The sequence below is a fragment of the Penicillium malachiteum genome (genome assembly GCF_028827825.1).
Source record: "Penicillium malachiteum strain IBT 17515 chromosome Unknown utg000003l:1.0-4950554.0:1.0-4952489.0, whole genome shotgun sequence".
NCBI classification, from domain to species: Eukaryota; Fungi; Ascomycota; class Eurotiomycetes; order Eurotiales; family Aspergillaceae; genus Penicillium; species Penicillium malachiteum.
The window spans coordinates 934,685-958,471 of NW_026643096.1; the positions used below are offsets into that span (position 1 = coordinate 934,685).

At 46.9% G+C, this 23,787-nt stretch overlaps 8 protein-coding genes across 8 annotated transcripts; 3 read left to right on the top strand and 5 right to left on the bottom strand.

Annotated features, from left to right (window-relative positions):
• Positions 1-503: 503 nt before the first annotated feature.
• N7483_006674 (alpha/beta fold hydrolase) lies at positions 504-1,376 on the bottom strand (the record flags this gene model as incomplete). Its single annotated transcript, XM_057090111.1, has 1 exon — positions 504-1,376. One exon carries the CDS (start codon positions 1,374-1,376, stop codon positions 504-506), a length of 873 nt encoding a protein of 290 aa, XP_056944852.1.
• Positions 1,377-2,220: 844 nt separating this feature from the next.
• N7483_006675 (Kelch motif domain protein) lies at positions 2,221-4,453 on the bottom strand (the record flags this gene model as incomplete). The annotated part of the gene is made up of 5 exons (XM_057090112.1): positions 2,221-3,491; positions 3,544-3,843; positions 3,909-4,037; positions 4,110-4,196; positions 4,267-4,453. The coding sequence occupies 5 exons, from the start codon at positions 4,451-4,453 to the stop codon at positions 2,221-2,223; spliced, it is 1,974 nt and encodes a 657-aa protein (XP_056944853.1).
• Positions 4,454-5,305: 852 nt separating this feature from the next.
• Positions 5,306-7,297, top strand: N7483_006676 (WD40 repeat domain-containing protein; the record flags this gene model as incomplete). Its single annotated transcript, XM_057090113.1, has 1 exon — positions 5,306-7,297. The coding sequence occupies one exon, from the start codon at positions 5,306-5,308 to the stop codon at positions 7,295-7,297; it is 1,992 nt and encodes a 663-aa protein (XP_056944854.1).
• Positions 7,298-8,037: 740 nt separating this feature from the next.
• On the top strand, positions 8,038-9,689 carry N7483_006677 (transcription initiation factor IIA large subunit; the record flags this gene model as incomplete). Its single annotated transcript, XM_057090114.1, has 4 exons — positions 8,038-8,055; positions 8,199-8,300; positions 8,617-9,593; positions 9,650-9,689. 4 exons carry the CDS (start codon positions 8,038-8,040, stop codon positions 9,687-9,689), a joined length of 1,137 nt encoding a protein of 378 aa, XP_056944855.1.
• Positions 9,690-10,904: 1,215 nt separating this feature from the next.
• On the bottom strand, positions 10,905-11,297 carry N7483_006678 (uncharacterized protein; the record flags this gene model as incomplete). Its single annotated transcript, XM_057090115.1, has 1 exon — positions 10,905-11,297. One exon carries the CDS (start codon positions 11,295-11,297, stop codon positions 10,905-10,907), a length of 393 nt encoding a protein of 130 aa, XP_056944856.1.
• Positions 11,298-11,418: 121 nt separating this feature from the next.
• N7483_006679 (uncharacterized protein) lies at positions 11,419-11,880 on the bottom strand (the record flags this gene model as incomplete). The annotated part of the gene is made up of 1 exon (XM_057090116.1): positions 11,419-11,880. One exon carries the CDS (start codon positions 11,878-11,880, stop codon positions 11,419-11,421), a length of 462 nt encoding a protein of 153 aa, XP_056944857.1.
• Positions 11,881-13,272: 1,392 nt separating this feature from the next.
• Positions 13,273-14,026, top strand: N7483_006680 (uncharacterized protein; the record flags this gene model as incomplete). Its single annotated transcript, XM_057090117.1, has 3 exons — positions 13,273-13,507; positions 13,569-13,653; positions 13,774-14,026. The coding sequence occupies 3 exons, from the start codon at positions 13,273-13,275 to the stop codon at positions 14,024-14,026; spliced, it is 573 nt and encodes a 190-aa protein (XP_056944858.1).
• A 1,442-nt stretch (positions 14,027-15,468) lies between these two features.
• N7483_006681 (zinc-coordinating transcription factor SFP1) lies at positions 15,469-17,429 on the bottom strand (the record flags this gene model as incomplete). Its single annotated transcript, XM_057090118.1, has 3 exons — positions 15,469-15,783; positions 15,863-16,925; positions 17,086-17,429. 3 exons carry the CDS (start codon positions 17,427-17,429, stop codon positions 15,469-15,471), a joined length of 1,722 nt encoding a protein of 573 aa, XP_056944859.1.
• Positions 17,430-23,787: the final 6,358 nt, after the last annotated feature.

The following is a 23,787-nucleotide window of genomic DNA, read 5'->3' on the forward strand; positions in this document are numbered from 1 at the left end:
CGAATGTCTGGAGGTCCTTACTGTGGATACATCCTCAGTTTCACTTGGTAGTTGCAAACCTTACAATTGGAGTCTCATCATCAACCACGACACATCTTCCTTCGCCCACCACTTTCCATTCTCCCGAAGCTCTGGCATGTCCTCTCAGAATGCAAAGGACTTAAGACTTGGTTTGCGCGACAGCCGCTGGATCACGCTGAACGGAAGAGATCTACTTTGTCTCCCGACAGAATCTCGTCGGTTCCACCAAAAAATCGCTACTTCAGCAAACACATTTGCGGTAGCCTGTTATTCAGGGAGTGTTCTATTACTTGGATTCTCTGTGGATGAGATGGCAAAATTGGGATGGATATGAAACTATTCAAAAGCGGACAGGATAGCGATGGCCCAAGTATTATTTGTTTATTCTTTTATTCTTCCTCTCTTTACTCTGTGTGTTATAGTCCCTTAATCAGATACGACTGTCTGTCCTTCTGTCTTCCATATCAAAACGGCTCCTAGCATCAAATGCCATTTTTGCTAAAGAACCGCAAAATCTCTCTTGCAATATAATCCGTATCACTCTCCACAGCGAAATGACCAGCATCGATGAGTTGAATTTCCGCATTAGGCAAATCCCTCTTAAAAGCCTCAGCACCAGAAGGAATAAAGAATTTGTCATTCTTACCCCAAACCGCAAGAAGCGGAACCTGCGAGTCTCGAAAGTATCTCTGAAAGTCCTGATAGAGGAGAATGTTATTGCGATAATCGTAAAACAAGTCCAACTGAATCTCCTTATTCCCAGGACGTTCCATTAAGGATTGATCAAGAAAGTACGACTCCGGTGCAATGCGACTGATATCAGGCGTGCCATCCTCATATTGAAACTTGGTAGCATACAGAGTCAGTAACGCTTCAGCAACTTTCTCGCGATTTTCTTTGGCGTTTTGGTTGGCCCAGAGGTCCTGGATAGGACCCCAGACGTCACCAAATCCCTCCGTATACGCGTTTCCATTTTGCGTGATGATTGCTGTGATTGCTTCTGGTCTTTCAAGAGCGAGTCGTAGCCCAGTAGGGGCGCCGTAGTCGAAGATGTACATAGCGAAGTGGGAGATGGACAGTTGATCAATAAATTCTCCAATGGTGGTTGCTAGGCTTGCAAAGTCCACTTTGAAGGTTGATGGAATTTCCGTGAAACCGAATCCGGGAAGATCCGGCGCAATGACTCTGTATCTCACTGCTAGGAGTGGAATCAGGTTGCGGTATTGGTGGGAGGAGGATGGAAAGCCGTGAAGTAAAAGAATCACTGGTGCATCGATGGCTGCGGTCTGCTCACGGTAGAATAACTTGACACCGGACCTTGGCAGAGCAATCGTCTTATGTTGTGTTTCACCCATGATTGATGAGGAATATGTTCAAGCTGAATCAGTGCAGTTGATTTTCTCAATTTATTCGTGATGTCAAACTTCAAGTTCAAGTTCAAGTTGTGGAAGAGTATGATTGTAGATAGAACTTGAATGCCAGTGTGATCCCTGGGGGTGCAGAGGATATTTATACGTTCAAATCCATGTTGTCAGAGCCCACTTTTACCACTGGAATTTGTAATACATTCTAGATATTGCTACCTAGGTGGTATCAGCTGAGAGATTGATGACGAGTTCAATGATCCGACATGTGCATGCAATTATTGTGGCTGCATAACTAATAGAACGATCCAGATGTTTATGGGGGTGATTGAAGTCTTGCGGGTTGCATAGTTCGGGATTTGAAATACTCGGGGATTGAAACATCGGGGATTGATTGCACCAGAGGATAATGTAAGAGCGCCGATAGAGAAATTGAATTCCGATTTTCAATAATTCAATCCATGTTGCAAATTCAAATGCGTGCTAGTGCTGAATATGAAGTGATTTTGGATTATTAGTACTATTACTAAGTATACTACTACTAGGTAGTAGTAGTCCTGTGGCTAGGTGAGCCTTGACACTTGAAATGAAATAACACTATATACCAGTCAAGGTTCTGTGGAAAAAGTCATGACATAGGTGCCTTTTTATTTCAGGTGTTACCTAGCTGTAGGTGAACTACAAAGAACAATGGCAAACCCCATGGCATTTCCGCGCTGGAACAATTCATCATGGAATGCGCAGATAGCGTTCAGGTCAAAAATGCTGGAAATAGAAATAGTAGATATTAGAATAACCGCCCAAAAACTCCGACGAAGATGCAGATTCAGACAATTCATGAGATTTCCATTCCTTCATCATCCCCATCAAGCTCAGACATATCATCTGTGGTAGAACCTAGGCGTAAGCGTGTTCCCTTCCCATGATCACACGATCCATCTCCAACCAACTCCAACTCTGGACCGGCAATGATACGACCTTCAGTATCCACAACCTCACAGAGCTGAATCAAACTCTGATGGCTGAGAGATTTGAAGCCATCAGTTCGCACTATGCGACCCCAGTTAGCAAGACAAAACTGAGCGGCCCGCCGCATCAGCCAATGCTCGTTGGTTCTCCCAGCCCGCTCCCAGACAATTGCAGCATTGTCCACATCGATTTCGCGACCGAGACGATTCACGCAGAGAAGCCGAAGCTTCGGCATGTCATAGAGATTAGCCATTACTAGCATGCCAGCCACATCAACCACACTGGAACAGTACTCAGGATGACCAGCGATACTATCCGTGTAGAGGTAATACAGAAATGCACGCACGACTGAGTATGGCTCGGGAATGTGCATGCGTTTTGTATGGTATTCAGCCATTTGCGCCGCATAAAGGCGTTTAAAGTGCGGCCACCGTAGTTGTAGGATAATTTTGTGAACATGGATTGGTTCCGATGTCGACGGATTGGACTCGACAAAAGTTGCCTGATTGTGGGTTGGAGATCCAGCGGGCGTGTCAAAGTCAACTGAGCTCATCATATCTTCATCGTCACGAATGGCGGTGATGACGAAATCAGCACCACTACCAGACTCGGGATGCTGGTCGAAAACATATGATAAATCCGCTCCCAAGCCTGATGCTGGCGAGTGCCCAGACCTCTCAGGCCAGGGGGAATCCTGCTCGGGAACTTCAGTAGACAAATCATTCCCCAACAGGCCATATTTTTCTAGGTCAATAGAAAGAACCTCACTCATCAAGTTTTCGTCACCCGCCCCGGTAGCATTCGCTAGGTCAAGACTGCACCCAAGCAACCAGGCCTTTGTTCCGGCTTCATTGACGGTGCAGTAGTGCCATCGATAGCCAGGCCTGAAAATCTCATTTCCATCAGCTAGTCGTTGCCAACGCAAGGAATTGAGTTCAAGCGCGGCTAGGTTACAATCTTGTGACCGGACAGTCTCCGAAGGGGTAATCAAGTCAAGAAGTACTCCGGATGCAAATGATTGGAAATGAGTCCCAGAAAACAAAGAAGGAACATTGGGGCCAGAATGGAATCGAAGACAGGAGATAGCGCCGGGGGCAAGGGGTTTACGGCGCCCAATGTTGCGCACCTGGACGCTAGCTGAATTGGCAGCGTAGCTTCCAGAGCGGGGGGGACATCTGGGCAGATGGACTAGAAACAGAAGCTGGGTAATGAGCAACAGGTAATCGTGCATCCGGGGAGTTCACGGTACCTTGAGGGGTTGAGATACCGGCAAGGGAGGGGGAGCCTTTGAGGTCGAGCCACCAGATATCAGTCGTTCGTTCCATGTTGGGACCCAAACCTCCAAATATCCATAGTCGATTACCCCAGACCCATGCCGTGTGATCAAATCGAGCTGTGAAGCTCCATGTTCGAGACCAGGTCCATGTTTGGAGGTCCAAATATGTCAAGTCATCTAAAATCACATTGTTTTCCCCGGTCACACCACCTACTATAAAAAGCTTATCATCATGGATAACGGCGGCATGCCGTGCTCTCCGCGGGGTATTAAGCCACTGATCTCGGGGAGTGTCCAGTGGAAGGTTTGAAGGTCGAGGATAACAACGTCAGAGAGGTATTCGCGATGCTCGTTCTCGCCGCCAAAAACAATCAGTTTGTTGCCTTGATACAATGTGGCAGTGTGTCCTGGATTAGGTTAAGTTAGAAGATATAGCTCTATGGCTCAATGGTGACACAAAGGGAAAAATGTGGACATACCCATACGGACACCTGGGATATCACCGTAGTTGTCAACCAAATCCCATCGGAGAGTGTTCAAGTCCAGGCGGAGCACATGATTGTAGACTGTAATCAGTCAGTTAAGGCTGAATTTGATCCAAGGGAGAATGATTGGAGTGAAAGGGGAGAGACAAGCCTTCATCTGTGTATTGGTCAAATCCACCAAAGGCGTAGATCTGATCGTTTCCTCCGTATGTGGCCGAGGCATTGACAAGACATGCGGGGACACGGCCCTCAGCCTTCTTCACACTGGGGCGATAGTCCGTAGCGGGGCGATCGCCCGTGAGGCTGACCGGTAACAGATATGCACCCTGCTGCTGCATCGAGAGTACTAAATGAGCACTGCAAGATGGGGTCGAATTGGATTATTGATTGAGGCCACCCGTCTTTGATGGTGATGTCACAAGGAGGACGCAAGGTGAGATTACTAATCAATAAAATGGGTCGCGGGCCTGGAGGTTAATTATCTTACCGCCCTTGACCATGATTTTCTGCTGGTCCGAGGTGGAGATATAAGGCGGTGAAGCTGTACTAGGCACAGTTGCACCAAATCGTGTTACGGAGTAGTACACCTTGGGCTAAGCTTAAAGAGGGATTGATTCTAGAATTACAAGTGATAGAATGAAAGTATATGCTTGATGAGGTGATATTATGATATCCATGAGTATATGATGGGTTAAATTGTCTTCAAAAAGAAGGTGGTGGTACTCCGGTTCTCCCTTTCAATCATGGTTGTAGGAATATTTCATTGAGCTAGACGACGACATTTCCCACGTGGCTGTTTTCAGTTGTTTTCACTTCATTTGAAAGGCTGCATCCATAAGTCACAATCATAACCTTGTATAGGTTAATAAGGATAGGGTGTATTTTGCTCTGATAGTACTCACCGTTGAAAGTTGTAAGTTCGTGGGTCTGGAGGATTTCACTAGTCCCGAAATGGTAAGGTGCTTCCGTACCTGAGGTAACGGTTGCCCCGGCAGAACTTGTCCTTACTGCATGTGGAATTCTATTTATTCGTCTTTATTCTGGTCCCTCCTCATTCCCTCTTCACCCTATCTCCTTATTCCTCAGTTCCTAAATTGATCTTGCATTGAATCATTTGCATTATCTTCTTTGTGGCTAGCTCCATCTCTTAATCTCCTAATCTATCTCATCCAGGTCTACAAGTCATCAGCATGGCAGCTGCCTCTGTGACCACTCCGAAAAAGAGCCACCATGGTCTCTTTTCTTCTAAGACTGCAGGGGGTCGAATGCCTTTGACTCCTTCTCCCCACACTTGCTCTGTTGCTACTCCCCAAGCATCAATCAATGAATCACCGTTCACCCCGCCACGGGCTTCAGAGGCTAGTCGCGGCCAGTCTCAATCAATCTATGGCGGTAACCTGTCGTCAATTTTTGCGAAGTCCGCAACCTCAAAGTCTTCCACAACTGCAAAGTCCTCCTCCACAGCTACCAAGTCCTCCTCCACAACTACAAAAGCCTCTTCCTCAACTACAAAATCCTCTTCCGGGCCTACAAAATCCGGCTCCATTTCCAAGGCACCTCGTCCAACACACCGCGATTCGCCAAAGTCCAACATCGCTCGTCGCAAGTGCAAGTCGCCCAAGCACCTGGAGCTGGGTGTCTCAGATTGGTCACTGACTGGTACCGGTCCTTCATCCTCCCAATCTCCAGCTAAAGAGCGTGTGCGTCGAGAAGTTCCTGTGACCCGAGCCCGCCCTGCAAAGACCACCGTCCGCATTCCTCACAACTCTGGCGATCGGTTCATTCCCAATCGCACTGCCAGCGAAGGGCTTGTTACCACCGGTGCTGCTAAGCCTGATGACAACCAGCGCCCCAAGAGTGGAGTGAGCGAAGGTTCCGGATCTAGTGTTCTTTCCTCTGCCGCTAGTGCGTTCGATATCAACGGTCGTGGAGCCGAGGATGATCTAACAGCTGCGCTTGAGAGCCTGGGTTTGGAAGACAATGAGTCGTCTACTTACACTCGACCGGCACCTGACAAGGTCGCTTATGAGTCCTCTTTGGCAAACGCCTGTGATATCAGCCTTAACACTCGTATTCTTGCATTCAAGCCTCCTCCACCAGAGTCTTCTAAGCCCATCGACCTTCGTGCTCAATACAACCGTCCGCTTCGTCCTGCTAAATCCAACGCTGCTCAGTTCCGTCGACGCGTTCAGACGGCTCCCGAGCGTGTTCTGGATGCACCAGGTCTGCTCGACGACTACTATCTCAACTTGCTGGACTGGAGCTCTGGAAACCAGGTCGCTATTGGCTTGGAGCGCAATGTCTATGTCTGGTCTGCGGAGTCTGGCTCTGTGAACTGCCTTCTAGAGACGTCTCCCGACACATATGTAAGCAGTGTCAAGTGGAGTGGCGATGGCGCCTATGTTGGTGTTGGGTTGGGAACCGGTGAGGTTCAAATTTGGGATGTTGAGGAGGGTACCAAGCTGCGCAGTATGCACGGACATGATTCTCGTGTTGGTGTGATGGGCTGGTCTAAACACACACTGTCAACGGGTGCCCGAAGTGGTCTTGTATTCAATCATGATGTCCGCATTGCGCAGCACAAGGTCGCTGAGCTTGTCTCTCACACCTCGGAGGTTTGTGGTCTCGAGTGGCGCTCAGATGGTGCCCAGCTTGCCACTGGTGGTAACGATAATCTGGTCAACATCTGGGATGCCCGCTCGCTCAGTGCTCCCAAGTTCACCAAAACCAACCATCGTGCTGCTGTCAAGGCTCTTAGCTGGTGCCCCTGGCAACTCAACCTTTTGGCAACCGGTGGTGGCTCCTACGATCGTCACATCCACTTCTGGAACACAACAACCGGTGCTCGCACTAACAGTATCGACACTGGCTCTCAGGTAACCAGCCTCCGGTGGAGCAACCATTACCGCGAGATTGTCAGCTCAAGCGGCTTTCCTGATAACTCCCTTAGCATTTGGAGCTACCCTACCTTGGTGCGCAACGTGGAAATCCCCGCACACGAAACCCGCGTTCTACACAGTAGTCTCAGCCCTGATGGCCAGATGTTGGCGACCGCCGCAGCAGATGAGAGCTTGAAGTTCTGGAAGGTCTTTGAGCGCAAGCCTGGTAGCAGTGCCTCGGCATCTCGGGAAGGAGGTGTTAGTAGCAAGGCCCAACTGACCAAGGCCATGACCATCCGGTAGTGGACTTGTGTCTTTGTGTCTTTGTTACGTTTTCATGTCATCTTCTATACCCCCGGTCTCTTGGTGATCTGTTGAGCATTGATAGCCTGAGACATTTTCATTTTGCTTGGAGTAATGGAGCCGTGTCTCAAGGGCTTAGTTTAATCTGGGGAGTTTTTCTTTTCTTTTCTTTTATTTCTCGGGAAGGATTCTTCAGGCGCTGTATCTAAATTGCCATAGGAGGCGCATTGTGTACAAATATCATTACTATTCGTATTTTTCGATTTTGATATACTGTCTTGATAGTGTGCCTAGATAACTTGCCTTGGTTGACTGCCCACCCAGGTCTGGAGGTGAGGGCGGTCCTTTGAATGACTAAGCGCCGGGAACTGGAGGGATTTCGACCGCTGAAGCCTGACTTACACCTTCAGAAACTCATCGCTAAATCTCCCTGTCCAAACCAGTCTTTTCGCCAGGAATTGTCTGGTTTCCTCTTGGTATTAGTCATTTTCTTTTTCACAGGCTTAAGCTTTACACACTGCCTTGCTAGTTTGCCGTTGCGTCATCTCTGAGAGGTGTGATCGACTACCGCTCCGACGGCCTCACCCGTTGCGACGACGGCAAGCTACCTTGACTTGCCAAACCAGTCCGACTTCGATACTGCCTCCTACTGTTTCTCGATTCTGCATTTCACCTTTCACTCTTTCATCACCTCATCCCTACCTCTCTCCTGGTGACCGACAGACACCCTTTCCGCAAACATGTCCAACCAGCAAGTGGTGAGTTCAGGCTCGCGACATCTTACCCTATACGGTCGCAGAAGTGACATCCTGATACAACATGCTGGGCACCTCATCCAGACCCTCATTCTCATAGATCTGCTCTTGTAGGATGATCCTCGCTAATATCAGTTGACTCATAGGGTCCCGTATTCGAGCGTGTCATCCAGGAGGTCTGCGATGCTTCTCAGGTCGACTTTGAGGAGAGCGGTGTCGATCAGAAGACACTGCTCGATCTGCGTGAGGTGAGTTGTTGACTTTTGACACCTTCTGGGACATTTTCGAGGCTGGGATTGGTGTTATTCGGGGATGTCTGGCATGCTGGTTATGGGGCGGCCAAAAGCGGGGAGACCCGAAGTTGTGCGGGAGGCGGTGCTTATGGGGGAACACTGACCTTTTGAGGAGGCTCCCTTTATACGTGGCAGCCTTGTACCCGCTCAGACCGCCAAGCCAATCCCGTCTCTCATTGACCCCATTCCATCTACAATGCTTTTTCGCTATCCAAAAGCCCCTACATTTTACTGACCGAGTGATTTTTTTCTCCTTGTTTTAAAATAATAGACATGGCAGCAAAAGCTTTCATCTGTGAACGTTGCTCACTTCCCCTGGGATCCTCCTCCACCCCAGCCTGCCCCGCAAGTTCCAGTTCTGCCACCTCAGGCTACTGTTCCATCTAATGCTCCTCGTCCTCCTCAACATCAACCTCAACCACAACATGTCGCTCCTCCCATCTCCCTACCGCAATCCATTCCCCAACAAATTCCCGCTCCTGCTCCTATTCAGGCTCATGCTCAAGTAGCAGCTCCCATGGGTGGACCCCGCATCAAAACTGAGCCTGGGACCAACGGCCCGCCTGTTTTGCCCAACATGAATCACCCAATGCAAGTCCCCACGAACCCTCAGGCAGCTCGTGAACGTGCAATTAGTGCTATGCAGCAGAAGTACGGTGCCAACGCAGCCAACTCTGTTCATCAACTTCAGTCCCAAGCTCCAGGCCAGCAGGCGTACCCCCAGATGCATCCCTCCAATGGGCAAATGCCTCAAATCAAGCAGGAATCCAATTATCCGCCCATGGGTCATGGTCAAACAGACGGTGGCAGTGATGACCCTATGGCCGACTGGAAGGCTGAGGTTGCTCGCCGCCGTGAGGCAGCTCAGAACGGTCATGGCGATCATCTGCTTCGCGAACATCTCAAGTCACAGATGCTCGAACTACAGGCAGGTGGTCTTCTTCGCCCTCTGAATGAGCATGAGTCTCCGGCCGCCGCCGCTCGACGTGCCGTAGCCGAGACGCATCTCAACCTCACTCAAGCCCGTTCCAACACTCCTCGCATTCCTGGCCAATATGATGGTGAGGAAGCAGACGAGGATGCGATCAACTCTGACCTTGACGACCCAGATGATGCTCTCGCTGATGATGCTGATGCTGATGAATCAGAGGGCCAAGTCATGCTTTGCACCTACGATAAGGTTCAGCGCGTCAAGAACAAGTGGAAGTGCACCTTGAAGGATGGCATCTTGACCAGTGGTGGGAAAGAGTCAGTCATCCTCTTTATTGAATAATGCATATCAGTTCATTGCTAACATACCTTAGATATGTCTTCCACAAAGGACAAGGCGAGTTCGAATGGTAACTTCGCAGCGCTGCCATCTTACCGCTTGTCCTGTGTTTCTTTGCGCGCTACGTCTGTAATACTTCTTTCCATTTCCTGACGCGTCTCTTTCAACCGAAAACCAGTGTTTTTCCTCGTTGTCTGGTCGGTATAGCCGACATCTCAATTCCCCTAACGAATCTATCTCCTTTCCTTTCTGCCCTGGTAAGCCTTCAATCAAGAAGGAGCTTGTTGATTGATGCGTGATGTTTTCCATCCATTTTCTTCAGATGTTTTTCTGGTCTTCACTTCCAAATATCGAGCCTTTAATGCTCGTGGCGCCTGCAACGAGGATGGGTCCTTGCTTTACGGGTTTCGGGCCTCAATGCCCCTGATTTATGTACTAGAATGAACTGCAAGTCCACCCAGGTAACTCAATACGAATCAAATCAATTTTTTTTAACGGATGCCTCTCATATTTATCATCTACTAGCACATACTAGCACGGCTTTTTGTTCTGTAGAAGTTCGTCAAATCCCAGGATAGAAAAAAAAATGATCTAGATCACTAGGTAGCAATTGATTGATCTCAACCTGGGTGAAACGTTCAAGCTATGTATGTACTAGGCATACAATGTAGAACTTGAAGCATAGACTCGGACTTGAACATACTACTTACTAGTAATAAAATGATAAACATTTGAAGCAAACTTGGAACATTTGAAAACAACATTGAAAATTTGAAAGACCACTGTCGGTATTTGAATACGCCATTTCAAACTTGAAGCCCTGGAAACCATAATGCCGACTTGAATACTAGCCACTACCTAGACGCAGTGGGTGTCTCCCCGGCTCATACAACTTGGACACCAATTGAGGGCAACCAATTTAATATCCATACGACATGTGCACGCCGGCCGGATCAATGTCAAATATTCCACTTAATGAGCAATCACGCTGTCTTTGTGAGGCCGGCCTGCAACGTAATTGCCAGAATTAGTGGAGCTACCAGACTTATACTTTCAGGTCGCAATGTATGGAAAGGTCAAAACTGCTCCATGCAAAGAAAAGAAGGTTCTTTGTCTTCTTCCACTGATAAATCGCCTCTAGGTATTTAAGGTAGGCGTCATCATACTTGCAAACTGTGATAAATATCTCATGGCGATCTTGGGCTATATGAAGGCGGCTGGGTTGAAGAAAAAAAGGCGAAAAAGATTAGAAATTGCAGGTTTAAATTGATATCGTAGCAGGCCAGGACTTACGTCTTATTCGCCTTCTGAGCAGCATGATCATCACTCGCAATCCAAGCAACCATCTGCGCGCCCTCCTGCATTTGAATAAAGGTCTGTTTCTCCTTGCGCTTGACTGGCTTCACTTCCAGAAGAATCTTGGGGTTTCCAGAGTAGTCATGGAGATATCCATCTGTTCGGGCTTCATACTCTGCTTGCTTAAACTTTGCGATGAATGCCTTTCGATGCAATGTCCAGGTTGAAGTGATTTCGCGGAAATGGATAGTCAGAGCATTAAGAAATAGAAGCAAAGCTGTGTTGACAATTTGCTCGTCTTTCGTCGGCGGATGAAGAATCTTGTCCAGACTAGGAGACTCTAGGAGACTCTGGGGTCTCAGGCTGGAAAGGACTTGGCTCTCCATCTGTACCAGACGCACCCCCAATTTCGCGTTCGATACTCTCGCTCACATCGTGAGAATCCACGAAGACATCGTCGGAGAAAGTCGATAAAACCTGTGATTGGCTGCCTCTACTAGGTTTGCTCTAAAGTAGGGATTTTGAGGCCTGTGATCTGGTACGCTGTGCGATAGGAGTAAAAAAGTGTACAGCGGCATCGTCCTCTTTCGTCTTTGTGACCTCCAGTCGATAATGGTGAGCAAGAGCGAAAGTCGATTCCGAAATAGTTGAGTCCTCAAAGGTCCGGAAATATTGAATCCATGACTTGTATCCATTCAGTCTGATTTTAGCCTGCTTTAACTCATCTCCCAGAGAAAGGAGACTGGACAGAGAATCCACTGCAGAAGAGTTTTTTCCCTTTCGAACATTCCATAAAACTCGAAGAAGTAGAAACTGATCATAGCCCATTTGGGAAGCCGAAGCTAGGCTGCGACCATGTACAGTTTCTTTCGAAAGCCCAAGTTGATCTATCTCGGCACGCCACGTCTGAGGGTTGGAAGGTAGCTTCAAGTTCTTCAGGTCGGCCCGGGGAACAGGATTGACTGGCATAGTGAAAGGATAGTAGAATATATCAGAAAACAGTAGAAATTGCGTGGTGTGTGAATAATCGATATCCTCCGACAATTTGAAGGTTAGGCAGAACTTGAAACTTGAAGTACATAGGCTTTAAGGGGGAATGGAGAGCCCTTATATAGCATGCATTCCAAGCCCTTGAGGTTCCAGATGTCAAAATTTGGACATTTGAACTTGAAGGCTGTGCTAACCTGACTCGTAGGTGGTTTGGAAGATAAGCGCCGACCTCAGGACATGCATGCTACCTAGGTGAGCAAAACCGTGACGTATGCGTAAACGCATAGTAGCACTTGAGGGTATCAACTCAAGTGCTGTTGTCAACTTGAAGGGCCCTCTTGTCCAGATGTCAGGGGAGGGGGTTTAAAAAAAGATACAGCGCCTGAGGTAGCTGGGCGCTTAACGGGCTCTCGACGCTGCCCAATTGTCAGCCTGAGTGTTGGTCAACTGAAACTCGTAGGAATATTAATATAATATGGATTATTTCAAGGTTATAACTTGAATAGGTATGTACTCCGTGTGGGTACCTACTAGGCAGTAGGATGCAGGTGGAGCCCAGGGGCCTCTTCGCATCCGGGTCGTATGTACATTAGTATATACGCGCCGGGAGGCCCGATCCCAATCATGTGTCTACTCCAGTGGTTCTTGATTGATGGTATGGTCCATGGTTATGTACTAGTGCGCCATAAGTCCTAGTCCTGGTACTATTATGCACATACGGAGTAGTGGTGTCAGCCATCTAGTATACCTGCATGTGGTAACCTGGGTAGCACTTGAGTAAGAACCTTAGAGGGGAAATGTCTTCAATACTATAGCACCTAGATTCAGTGTTGTTAAGATCTCGATAGTGTAAGAGCCTGGGTTTAAGCACTTCAAGCTGAGCGCTACTTGATGCATGGGTTCTCCGGATACCTTGCATTTCAAGTTTGGGGTTAAGAAAGGCGCGGGAATAAGAGGGAGAAAATAATAAAATTCTAAGAATAGAACGGAAATCTCTTTTCTCTCAATTTATCACGCACCATGAAGCCCCGATGGCTGATGATTTGACGAATTAAAGTGTAAACATAGTTCGAAGGTTATCAGAATAGAAGATGTGATGACTAAGTGGGTCTTTGGTCTTTATAGACGCCGGGTACGGAGTAATAATACCCAAGAGTAACCTTGGAAGACTACTGTAAGAGTAGGCGTGTCGCGGAGGCAACGGCCCCGGGGAACCGTGCTCGGATCTTCTACTTTCACCCAAAACTCCACATTGCTTCTCTTTCAAGTTTGATCTCGACCCACCATCTACAAGACACTTAAAATCCCGCGTTTTCTCGTGTGAAATCTGTTCCATCAGTTGAAAATTCATCAATTCAATATTTCATCTTCATGACCATGGTCGAATCTCAGGAGCGCTACAATCTCCGCGAGGCCCTGAGGCTACTGAATCAGGACCTCAATCAGGCCCCCGGGAAGCAACGATTTGATTCGGAGCAACTTAAAGCCCTCAGCATCTCTGTCCAACCTATGTCACTCGATAGGAACTCGAATGACCATCCCCGCTTCTTCGCGCCATATGCCAAGGCGCCGGCTCTCAGTTCTGAGACCATCAAAGAGCTTAAGGGTGAATTGGGGAGTCTTCGCGAGTTCATTTCTCCAGATGAATATTCCCGTGTCTTTCATAGTTACTGGGATGAGCATGTCTTATGATAAGATGCGCTGCGACAGCCGAAACATGACAAAAAAAGACTGGCCCTGGTTCGATATAGCGTATGTACCACATCCCTTGCCTAGAAACCCCCTCAATGTTCAATTGGAAAATGTCTAACGTTCCCACAATTTTAGGGGCAAATGACTCTCTGCCCTGGATTCCAAAGGCCTCCCAAATAGTAATGGCGCAGAATCATCGGAGGCAATGGAAGTATCAGTCGCCGCCTATGGCGAATTGCCTCAAATCAAGGCAGTCATCCTTGTCAACGCCGAAGGGGACAACAAGAAGTTCTTTCGTGGAGAGATTATGACTGTCCTTCGTCTGATTATCTATCAGATGGGCCAAAGACGATTGATCAAGCATATGAAGTTACCTGTACAAATTCCCCCCATTCTCGTTATTCATCAACCTCAAGAACTAACCCTAATTTGATAGGCAATGGTCTTGTCAATTATGGCAAACCGCGCGCGTTTAATTGAAGCATTCTGGGAAAATGCAGAGTTGGTCTTTCGTGTGACTCCACTTTATGATTTCCCAGAGGGTATTCCCCATGCCTTTCTAACCTTAGCCGAATGGTTCCATCCATGGTCACCCTACGGGCTTTCCCAATATCCGAGACAAATTATGTGTATGAGGACTGGTTATGCAGGTGTTCCGGCGTTGTCGTTTTGATAATTTGGTGGTTTGGTCTATATTAGCTCCATGGGAATTGTTTATGTCTTGAATGAATAATGAATCAAACACATCCTGCAACTTGAAGTATACATGTGGATATCTTACCTTGGAACGCACTGGCACTTTAAATGTTCACGATTTCTACAAATTTACCTCTACAAGTACATGTTGCACTGCATGTATAAAACTAGACTTGAAAAACTTGAATCGCTGAATCGAGGTAGTAGAAGAGTAATGCCAGTGGAAATATAAAGCGATAACTTCAGAAATATCAAAAACAGTAGAGACGAAAAGCTCAAAGTGTATCAAAAAACAAATCATATCTACACGATCCGACGCCAAATAACCGTACTTTTGATTGTAGTTTTCAAAGTCCAATTCCAATCCCGGCTCATGAGCAACTGAGTCAACTGGAAAGAAACGAACATCAAGTCAAGGGTAAGAGCTGTGCTCGTTGATCCCTTTGAGAAAAAATGAGGATGAACTCCATATGTCTGAACCGAGGCACGATTTAAGGGTTGATCCCGGGAGGGTCCTTAACGGCCTGGACAAGATAAAAAATGGAGACATGGAGAAGAAAAGGTTCATAAAAGCGAGAGAAAAAAAAGATCAAAAAGCCAACCCGTGCAGAACGCAGATAAACATGCATCAACGCGCGATTTAATAACAAAATACAAAACAAGAATTGCACCCTTGATACCTTTCCTTTCCCTCCTAAATCCTCGTGCACAGATATCAAATAACAGAAAAAACAAACAGAAAAACAGAAACAGAAAGCTCTTCTAGCCAGATCTTGCTGAGGTGTTGATTGCCCAGAGAGAAAGAGTGGGTATTGAAGGGATATCAGGGGGAAATTTGGGAGAAGGTGGCGGGACGCTCTATAACCAGACCCTAAAATAAAGGGCAACTGGAAACGGCGAGGGATATCGAGCTGAAAACACAAATATGCCGGTGGATATGAGAGAGTTCAGATGTTCACACCGAAAAAACCATGGTGTGAGGGGAAGGAAGTAAGCAAAAAGGCGAATAGATACGTCCCAGAGAAACAGTCGGAAAAATCAAAAGCATCAAACTCCAAAGTCACCAGACCGGTCATGACATCATGTGTGGGAGCGTATATGGATACCCCATGAGACCCGTTAAGATCATTCACGTCAAATAGCACGAGAGAGGATATTATTTATGGAAGAGGCGGAATTTCAAAGAAGACCTTCTTCGCCAATTCCGGGGAGGCCAGCTCCGGCAACATTAATGTTCTGTCCCTGCATGACACCGCCGCCGAGGTTCAGATTGCGACCTGCTGCAAGCTGGAAATCGGGGTTACAGGGCGGCGAATGGGATTTGTGATATTTAAGACCGTTAAGGTTCTTGTAGCGTTTGCCACAAACTTCACAACGATATGGCTTCTCCTTCTCCATACCAAGGGTGCCAGGGTAAGGTGCTGATGTTTCGGGATTGACAATTGAGAATGTGCCATCGGCGTTGTCATGAAGTTGTTGATTATTATGACCGTGCTGTAATAAGGGAGACAAAGATTAGTCAAAGTGGTTCTATACGCAAGTTTATATATACTTTGAGAAGTAAATCACTTACAGCTTTGTGATATTTGAGTCCGTTCTGGTTCTTGTATGCTTTCTCACAGCCGATGACAGGGCATCGGAACGGTTTAGGCTCTTCGTTGGGAAGAATCGAGGTAGTATCAGGTACCCCAGCCAGAAGTTGTTGCTCACGGATCCGTCGCGCAATATCGCTATTAGGACCGTATTGAGCTCCGCTCAATTTGAAATGAGCATTCGTTGATCCCATACCGCCTGTGGGGCTGAACAAGCGCTTAGCTGGCTCATCGATGCACAGATCAACCATATCATTGTTGCCGCCGAGGAAGCGTCCGAATTGGCCCTGGTTTTGGCCCATGGCGTTATTTTGCATAGTCAAATCTCCGAACCCACCTACCACGCTCTCATCGATTTCCACTGGTGTTCCAGGTGCTGACGAATCCGGGGTATTTCGGAACTGGGAGGTCTGAAGAGGATTGGCCATTAAAGTGGGAGTATTGACGGAAGAAACAGTGGGGTTATTCTGCAGGGAAAGAGGGCGTCCAGAACCGATCGGAGTACCAGGTTGAGAGGGTGTGTTGAAACCCTGGTGGCTTGGAAGCATACCCAGATTTAACTGCGGGCCCTGGTTGGGATTGCCAAATCCACCTTGACCACTTTCGCGTAACTGAGGAGAGAAGAGCTGTGACATGGTGTCATCGTCATCTCCCATAGGCTCGTCCAACTCCATGTCATCGATTGTGTCTAGATCAATGTGCTGGGATGTAATGGGGTTCTGGCCCAGCTTGCGCTGCATATCTAGGGTACGATCGGGCTGCAGGCCACGCCCTTGGTTGCCATGTTGCTGGTTCTGTTGTTGTGCGATCGCGGCTGCTGCCAAGGCAGCTCGATTCTCACCCTGGCTCGGACGATGACCTTGGTTGGGCGATTTCGTCGCATGGGCTTCTTCGTAGTGTTGTAATAGGTCATGAAGTGTCGGTAACGTGACACCGCAGCAAGAGAAGTCCCGCATGAAGTTAGCTTCCAGCTTCGGGAGATATGAGGACGAGTGGAAGGAAGGAGACTGGAAAGCGAAGGGGGACGTGCCAGTCATGATGATGCTGTAAAGTAAGAAAAAGGAAAGATCCCATGGTCAGTCTCGATGTCGTGAAACAACAAATCCCGCAAGCACACAGGGTTTTCCTTCCGCGCGTGCGCGCACTGCGCGCCTGGATACGAAAAAAAAGGAAATGGGCCAGTATTTTTTTTTTGGTTACTCACTCATCACGAATCCAGCTTCCAACCGAAACACCGCCCCAACTCATACCACCTACTAAGCTACCTGCCAGAGATTCCCGACGACCTTTATCGCGAGCTGATCCGGACATTGAGATAGGCTTGGTTCCATTTCCCCATTGTGCTGAAGCGGCACCGATTGAATCTTTACGAGGCGGCGGGGCCTTGAACACCCCGAGACCTCCACTCGGGTGATGCGATATACTCCCGGTGCGTTCGCCATTGCCGGCTTTCTGCAGCGCCGACGTCAGATTTGAGGCCTGCTGCCCCGGCGGTGAGACCGAGGTCGACTGTCGCGTGGCGATGTCTATCGGAGCAGCGCCAGTCATCGTGAGGGGTTGATATGCAAAAGCGATTTTAGGGTTTGATGTGGTTGCCGGGGGGGGTTCAATAAAAAAAAGAAAAGAAAAGAAACAACACTAGTACAAGGTGATCGGGCCTGAATCTATTTAGTTTCGAAACTTTTTTTTTGTGAATCCTGGTCCCTGTCCGAGGTTTGCGCGAAGGGCACGCCAAACCGAGGGGTGGAGGGAAGAGTTGGCAAGGTAAAAAGAAGGTTTCCGGTGTTGAAGCACGAATCGAAGGGACCTTCAAATGTGAAAAATTGACGACGAGGGGAAGAGGAAGTTGTACGGATTGCCCCTCGACAGATGGGGACTTTTGGTCGATGGCGGTTTTGGGCGGGTTTCTTGAGAGTGTCCACCCTCGGATGATGTCCCGCTCTTGTACTGGAGCCCGGAACGCTGAGCCTTGGAGTGGCAATGAGGTCGCCTCTGATGATTATCTTCACGGATAGCTTCAACTTTAAATAGATCAAGCAGATTCAAAAAGAACTTGATCCCAGAAAAAAGAAGAAGAAGCACAAGAAGGGGGGAAGATTTGGGTGAAGCGGGACTCTCTTGTTCATCGGAAACGCCCTTTTTACTATCACTGAGGGGATCCGCTTTAGGACTAGTTTTGTCACGGTATTACACAACCACGTGATGGCCCCATGCAACCGTCGAATTTACCATACAAGCCCATAATACCCAGGTACGCCCAAATAAAGATGAATAATCTATTGGTAGGTCAAATTTGATATATAGAAAAGGGTAGTATATCGTGGGGGATTTAGTATCTGGGGATTTTAGAATGCTTGAATGACCGCACTGGGGAAAGAACAGCAGAAGCTCTGGGTGTTGGCATGCATCGATGACGGGGTCGGGCTGCCGATCGCTACCATGATGACACGACACACCGCTTGCAGGAACGTCATGATCTTGTATTATAACCATCTGAAACACCATTAGCGTATTAATTCTGACTATGACTAACAGAGAACTTGATGCATCTACATTATATAGTTATGACTGTTTTATGTCTGACTCAAGACTTTAGATGAAGTACTTCAGATTAAGAGTCATCTAAAAGGAGTTATTCCCAAGGTTCACATGGTCAGACCAAAGAATGTACCTAGGTTCATAAATGACTAGGGAAAACTGACTACGGAATCGGAGTATGAGATATTCACACTGACACTGCCGATAGTGGAGTCTCTTACCTTTGGAACCAGTAATTTTACTCTACTGAGGACTCCCTCAGAGCCTCTTATTCTTTGTTACTTGACAGTTCTTCCATGGTTCTGAATCCAATAACCGGCAGGCCCACCTCATATTTGATGCCGAGAATGTTCAACCTTCCTTTTGAGCTCTCGGGATCGATCGAACGGGGAATGCAGAATAAAGATCTCAGCAGATCTGGGGTTATGCAAGGGGCAAAGATTTCGGGGTGGCGAACTTTCTCGGGCTCCGCTACGTATTAGGGGAACATTTGAATCACTACGGAGTATGTCGCATTCGTTTATCCGGGTGAATACTAGCGAGCTTTTGGTTATGCAGGTATGATTATTTCCTCCCAAGGGGGGAAAAAGAGAAGAGAACTTTGAGAGGAGAAAGGAGAGTTTCCTATACAGAATCCACTTTCTACCTCTTTATCGTCATCATTTACTGGTATACAATATTACCCCTCGTTATTGATCGACAAGACAATCAATAGTCTTCTATTATATAGGGCACAAAGAACCAAAGTTTCAGTCGGGAGACAACGGTGTCTTGGCTTTGGCGCTAGAAACGCGGCAGAAGCATTCGGTGCAATTAGCGTCTTTGTCCTCACACGAACTCGCCCCGCTGTTAATTGGACCCTCAGATCTAAATGAAATGGGCCCGCGTACTCCGTGCTGCATGATATCCCGGGATCCCGTCAATCCCTATTTCCCCTATATCTCCAACTGCCCCCCCTGATGCAGTCACTTGCCGCGCGGTTTCCCCACGCCCATGAGTCGGGCTTTTCTCGATCGGGATAGGTGGGCACCACTAAATCGGACTTGTTGAGGGATCCCTCAATAGCTCCGTATGCCCGGCACTACCCTCCGTCCACTCTCTAACGTGTTCATTAATGATCAACACTGATCACGCCAGCACTTCAAGTTGAGTGTCTGATCGCTGCAATTTATTCTTGTTCACGCCATCAGACTTAACGACGATTGGACTAATCACTATATTTACGCGTACTTGAAAACCCACTTGGAGTAATCCCACCTGGACAGGTGCTTTCAATCGTTACAAGAGACTTGATCATCAACACTGGGTATACTTCGGACTCGGTGTATTCTTAATCCTCAATCTTGCATATGCTCTGACCTTCCCATGTGGGTCTTTGGTGGCGTTGCTAATTCTCAATCAATTGAACCCGGCACAACGTGATTATCTTGGCGAAATCGCATAAATGAGTGACAGCATTGACCATACCAAGATAAAAAAGCGTTAGACGATTACTTTTATTGAATTAAACTTCATCACTGAAACTTCCACCGCCGGACAGTTTTATCCAAATGTCCGTACTTTGAATCCGATGTGGCGGACTTCAGCTGGGCTCGGGTCATCTGACCTCGGCACAAGATTACTATTTTGGTACTCTATAGCTCCGAGCTCTCCATGATATCAAAGAAGGGCCAGGGTTAGCATCAACTGCCTCAATTGGTCATAATCATGGACGATATTTTAAGTTATCATAAAGCCCCACAGCTGCACGGGTGTGAAACCTTGGAAGGGTGCCAAAATAAACTGCAGCTTGAAGTTCATGCCGAACGTGAACTTGAAGTCAACTGGTACTAATATAGTCGGAGACTCCGGACTCTGAGTACACTGAACACATGTGCAGTGAAGGAACGAATCAAATTGTACTCATCAACATTTGAACCAATCCATCCCAGGACTCAAGTGCTGTATATTCTTAGGATCAATATATGCAGCTCAAAAAATAACATTTGAGGGGGAAATATTACATTTGGATGTGCTCGTAGTACCCCAACTTCCCACCTCCAGGCCGTTTGAACTTCCAACTTGAACCCCCAGGCCTGGAGGTTGGAACGGCTCGAGTTCAATGCTATGATCAGCTATCGAGGACTTCAACTGCCATTCAAATTTCCCTCCGAAACAATCAATTGATACAACCTGCAGCTCATACTACCACCGGCAACTCCAAGTTCATCCAAGGTGAAGCACATCGGATAAAACATTTGAACCAACCTTAGAAGCACTAGTAGTTCAAGTTGACCTATACCGGCCCAGGCGGAAGAGATCAAATGTTCTAAGAGCTTCAAGTTTCCCATAACACTTGGGCGGCTGAGTTCCAACTTCTAGCAGAAATTTGACAATATTGAAAGAGCAACAAAGGAATTTCATAAGGCGAATGAATAAAGGGACTATATAATCACAGAAGGTAGAGGGCGACACAGATTTTGGTCTTTTGTCCAAACATCATCTGCACTTAGTGACAGGCACATCAGATGACGCCACACTGTCCTGGTGTTCATTTTTCCCTTTTCCTCTCTTAGGCATACTTAGCACATCACCTTTACGCGATGCACATCATGAAATTCCTCCAACAGAGATCAATATTCATGTGAATAGATGTTCAGAGCTGAATCAAGCTGATGGCTATATAAGGATGCGAGAGACACCAGCGTCGAAGCGCTTATTGAGATATTGTCTGCCTCGGGTTGTGACCAGAAAACTTGAAGCGATACAAACATCACAATATTCATCCACTGACGGCTTGACTACACCAAAAGATCAAAATAATTAACCTGAGGAGCCAGGTAAGTCTGGCCGAGTATTCTTACCATCGAAAAGGGCTCAAGGCCACCGGGCTGATGAAACTTACCTGACTGTCTCGTTCAGACGGGACGACTCCTCCACGCTGACCTTCACCTCTGGCACAACTTGCACTTTTTTGGGCATCAAAACCAGAGTAAAACTCAAGCAACGCCTTCCAGATAATCTACCACCACTCAGTACCATGTTCTATACAGAAGGACTATGATACACAAACCGTTCAATAGCAATAGCGGCACCATATTGCACAATTTGCTACAGAACGAAATTTGAAGGATGCTATGTGCTTTACACCTCAGCTAGCATGACTCTATGGAGATGGGGAGCATTTCAGATTGCTTACTGGGGTACAACCTGATACCTCTGAGATATAGAGGGCTCTAATTACGCCCATGGCTCCAAAACTTGAAAAGATTGCTTTCATAGAGCCCTGCAGCTCAATATCTATACCGATATGGATACTAAGTGCCTCTTTCACAGTCAGTATCAATAAATGGTTATTGCCGTAGGCCAACTCACCAACGACTATGAAGCACACGTGAGGTAGGGATTTAGGATAAGATGAACCCTACTTTTACTATTTGCTTTCAATATCCTTTCCTTGGGCATTTTTCTCGCATCGAGAGTACAAAATCGGATGAAAGATTGCGCCACGACCTGAATACTACTGGAACCCGTCGCTATATTCACGATAGAGAACGCTAGACATTCATTCATCTACTCCCAAGGGCTTTCTTCGATCTACCCGTTCATCACACACGTAAAGTAGGATGAAAAAAGGGCCGATGTAGATGTGGCCTTGAGAACTCGAAGAGGAATGAAAGTCCCAAAGGGGCAGTCGAATCCATTGCTGGCAAGGGTATCGCAATTACTACCATTGTCTCCAAGCCGAGGAAAATTGTCCTTTGATCTCTCCACGCCACCTAAAAAGCTACGAGCAGAGCTCTGGTAGGTGAAACAATCTAGAATACTTTGTCAATAGTATTCTGTAGCACCCCCCCCCCCTCCCTGGACGACTCCATATAGTTGTCACCGGTAATATAATTCAAGGGAGAGAAATGTGGCAAACCTTGGAACTGATAAGCTCTTGGCAGTTGGGGTTTTTTTTGGTTCAGAAGGAGTAAGAAATTGAACCTTGGAAGTTGTGAGGAAGAGAAAGAATAATTTGAGAGGAAGAATCCTATTTAAGTATAGACTAGACCTCTTTTTCTACTTGGGTTATAGTGGTTTTTCGAGTTTCCTCACCGTCTGGCAGAATACTCAGAGACCATAGATTTACCAATAGACTATATTTTGCTTTTGTTTATTACATCTAAACATGCATGTGAATATATCCCGCTTTATTTAGCTATCTCTTACTTCTACTTTAGATATCTCTCACTTTAGATATCTGTAGAGTTGCCAGTTGCCTATATCTAACTATATAACAGGTAGCCCAGTAGGTACTTACATACAAAGACTCGGAGGTGTCGGTCATTAGTCACCTTTAGATGCTACCTAGTACTGACTCGGACTGAGTCCTGTACTTAAGTATGTGAATCTACCTAGTACTAGATCGTGTACAGTGAATAATTTGAAGGGGATTTGATACATTTCAAGGTTGAACTGGAATAGATTACTACTAGATTATATAGTAAATATGACTCGGAAGTGAGATTTACTTACCAACTTCCGTATTTGGTTCAAATTCTACTACCATCATTCACTACCTGGTCAGGGTAAAAACTATTTCATTTTTATGCGTCTGATTGTTTTGTACAACAGCACTTGAGTGAATGTCTAGCGATTTTTTATTTTGGTACAGGTGAAGACACATACATACGTCTTGGTTTTATGTACATGAACCTGTATCAATGACTCGCCCACCGGCAAGAGGCAGACACGTCCCTCAGATACCAATTCATTCATCGGAGTCCTCTGAATCTAGTTCATGATTTTCAAAGGTAAGATATGATTTTTAACCACCTGGGCAGACCACAACAGTCTTTTCAAGCCCTGGAGAGACACATAGAATGTTGCAACCCGAGATCATCCAACCGTGAGCGGTGACTGGCTATAGAGTGCGCTGTGCCAGGCTAGTATGACCAAATGAGACCATCAACATATTCAGCTCAGTTGATCTATGCTAAAATAACTTGAATACCTGAATATGACCTTGCTATACCCAGGACCTATAAGGACTCAGTGAGGCTCGAGGCCTGGGACCCTACGACATACAGCCAAAGAGATGGATCAACGAATTTTTACTTGGACAAACTCAAAGTCCTCCAAACAGCTGTCAGTGACCTTGACCCACGTCTAGCAGAAAGTCACCGGACAGGATAGTCTTCAGCAATTAGGCGACCCACAACAAGCTTCAGCCACCCTGGCTCGAGATTGAGCGCCCATCGGCACCTGACATGTCGAAATATCTGCCTGGATCCGGCTAAGCTTGTTTTCCAAGATGTGTACATGATCTCACAAAACCAATCACCGATGTCCACCCTCATGATTTTACCTGAGCTTCAAATAGAGCTGCCAGTGGGCCTGTTTT